This window comes from Scylla paramamosain, chromosome 39, assembly GCF_035594125.1.
Source record: "Scylla paramamosain isolate STU-SP2022 chromosome 39, ASM3559412v1, whole genome shotgun sequence".
In the NCBI taxonomy this organism is placed as follows: Eukaryota; Metazoa; Arthropoda; class Malacostraca; order Decapoda; family Portunidae; genus Scylla; species Scylla paramamosain.
Window position 1 is genome coordinate 857,501 of NC_087189.1, and position 2,969 is coordinate 860,469.

The 2,969-nt window shown below is 41.2% G+C and overlaps 1 protein-coding gene across 6 annotated transcripts in view; it reads left to right on the forward strand.

The window, feature by feature from the left end:
• LOC135091968 (probable cationic amino acid transporter) overlaps positions 1–2,332 on the forward strand; it is a 21,451-nt gene extending 19,119 nt beyond the window's left edge. For 5 of the 6 annotated variants that reach the window (XM_063990039.1, XM_063990043.1, XM_063990044.1 and 2 more), the window contains one exon: positions 830–2,332. In XM_063990039.1, coding sequence (XP_063846109.1) covers positions 830–1,074 — 245 coding nt within the window. In that variant the 3' untranslated portion in view covers positions 1,075–2,332. The remainder of the gene's footprint in view (positions 1–829) is intronic. The other variant, XM_063990042.1, reaches the window with a different exon arrangement.
• The last annotated feature ends 637 nt before the right edge of the window (positions 2,333–2,969 follow it).

Genomic DNA, 2,969 nt, shown 5'->3' on the forward strand with positions numbered 1-2,969 from the left:
TCTCTCTCTCTCTCTCTCTCTCTCTCTCTCTCTCTCTCTCTCTCTCTCTCTGGAAGTAAGAACAATGCCAAGGACTGCTAAATAGAATGAGACTGATTGAGAATGAAAATTTAATGATGTATACGAGAGTGAGAAAAAGTGAGAAAGGGTGAAGCGAAAATGATATAAAATGAACAAGAGGAGAGAGCGCGTGCGGTATCCCTCCCTCCCTTTTCCCTTATCTGTAACAGACAATGGGGAGGGGAGGTGACAGGGAGGGAGGTCTGAGACAAGACGAAAGAAGGAAGAGGAAAGAAAAAAAAAAGAGGAGTGAACAGGCAGCGGCTCGCACAGCTGGTGAGTCAGTCTTGAAGTGAGTTAGTCTTGGTTTGTTATTCCGATTAAATTTCTATTAAATTTTCAGTGTTCGCTCGAATGGCAAGTTCGTTTTTGTCAGATTTGGTTCGCCATTCCTATTAAATATTTAGTAAAATTCCAATAATCGCACGAATTATGCCAATTTTGGTTCGTTATTCCGATTAACTATTAAAATTTTAGTGCGTTATTGCATTTGTACGTTGTAATGCCGTGCGTTGTCGCCTACCCTGCTGTATGTGTTTGTCTGTATGTATGTATGTTTGTCTGTTATGCTATCTGTATTGTGACCATATACCTTGAATAATGCATAAATAATGATGTATGGATCTTTACTCTCCAGAAATGCAAGTATATATGTATGTCTGTCTGTCTGCATGTAAGTTTGTATGTCTCTCTCAATCTGTCTGTCTGCCTGCATGTATGTCTGTCTGTGTGTCTGTATATATGTATATTCACCCTCTCTTAATTCCAGGTATAGCTTGGTATCTTCTGTATGGGATGAGACACAGTCAGCTGGGGTCACCTGGGGGAGTAGGGGTGGGGGTGACTAGGGGGCCAGGGGGAGAGACCATACGCCTGCAGCCACTCACCCCTCCCCCCCTCACACCCACCCCCTTGCAGGCCCCCCAGCGCCCATCCATCCTGCCCCACCCTCACCGCCCCCATCAGAACTACGCGCGCCTTACACAGGTAGATACGGTACTAATTAGCAGGTGAGGTTAGGTCAGGTTATGCCAGGTGAGGTGAGGTAAGGTTTGGTGGCGAATGGTAAGGTTAGGTCAAGTTATGTAGCAAAAGGAGGGGGTTAGGTCACGTTAGGCAGCAAAAGGTGGGGGGGTTAGGAAAGGTTAGGTGGGGTCAGGTTAGGTCCGGTTAGGTTATAGCAGGTGGGTCAGGTTAGGTTATGCCAGGTGGAGTTAGGTTAGGTAATGCCAGGTGTGGTCAGGTTAGGGGATAGGTGAAGTCAGGTTAGGTTATGCCAGGTGAGGTCAGGTTAGGTAATGAGAGGTGGTCAGGTTAGGTAATGCGAGGTGAGGTCAAGTTAGGTAAGGCCAGGTAAGGTCACATTAGGTGAGGCCAGGTGAGGTCAGGTTAGTTAAGGCCAGGTAAGGTCACGTTAGGTAAGGCCAGGTGAGGTCAGGTTAGGTAATGGCAGGTGAGGTCACGTTAGGTAATGCCAGGTGAGGTCAGGTGGGGCTAATTGACCTCCAGCACACCTTAGCTCCACCCTGCCTTGAGAAATTGTCAATATCTAATGTTAATTGCTAGTGTGGAGTTAATGAGGGGTGGTTTGGCTTGTTTGGTATTGTTAGCTTATGTTTTGTTTGTTGTTTTGTTTGTTCAGTTGTTTTTTTCCCTTATTTGTTTGTTTGTTTACTTGTTCATATGTACGTTTGTTTATTCATTGATTTATTCTTTTTATTTTGATGTTTGTTTGTTTTTTATTTATTTACTTATTTCATTGCTTTATTCTCCTGTTTATTTATTAATTTATCTATTTATTCATCTTACTTTTTCCTGCAATTATATACCAGTTTATTTATTTAATTATTTATCTATTTTATTTATCTACTTATTTATTCATGAATCATGCACCATTTTATTTATTTGCTTATGTTTCATCTATTTATTCTATTATTTTTTTTTCCTCACCTCTTCACATTTATCTGTTTATACATTACTTATTTAACTCTTGTCTCTTCATCGTTTTGTTTATCTCTTTGCTTTAATCTCTTCACATTCATTTATTCACGTGCTACTTATTTATCTGTTGCCTCTTCATTCCTTTGTTTACGTCTTGTCATTGGTAGGCGCAGAGCTGCTTGTCCTGACGAGGGTGGGAGTGGTGCGGGAGTTTGTTCATAGATGGCGCACTAGAGCACACCACACACCTCGCTCCATCTTATACATACTGTTACTGTTGTTGTTAAGTCCAAGTACCGCTTCTTGTTATGGCAGTAAAATTATAACTTTTCCTCGTCTTTTATTCTCCTGTTGATGTGAATGAATGCAACTTTATTTTCATTTTTTTTTTTTAGTGACTTATAGTTCTCTTAGATGCTGTGCGTGTCATAAGGGCCAAGGCAGTCCTCCTCTAGCTGGGAACCTTTCGTTGGTTCCTTCCTCACTTCAGTTTTAAAGTCAAATGATTTATATCTTTTTAGCTTTTCTCATTTCATCGTTTCTTTTGCTTAGTTTGTGTTTTTAGCAATATGAATATCATCCTTTTCTTTTATGGCTGTCATGTCACTGATTCATGACTTTACTGACTCATCTGAGGGATTCAAGTTTGGGAATTCTAAAATATCAACTTCACTATCATTTTGCAGCAGTTCAGTACAGTTTTAGCCGTCTCCCAAGCATCAAGAAGGCAGAATACTTTGTTGAGGCTCACTCTGATGTTCTTGTACCAAACAAAGCCTCCAAGTGTCTGTCCCAGTCATCCTTCAGCATCTGGGTGGCTCTCTCATCTTCACCATTATAGTGTGGGGGTGGCTGGCAAATGTTGCAAAGTGCTTCACTTGGAAAAGAGGAAAGAGATTGTCATTTAATGCATTACAGAATTCCTTTCCCTGATCAGTAAAGATTTTCTCTTGAGACCAAAACGGCAG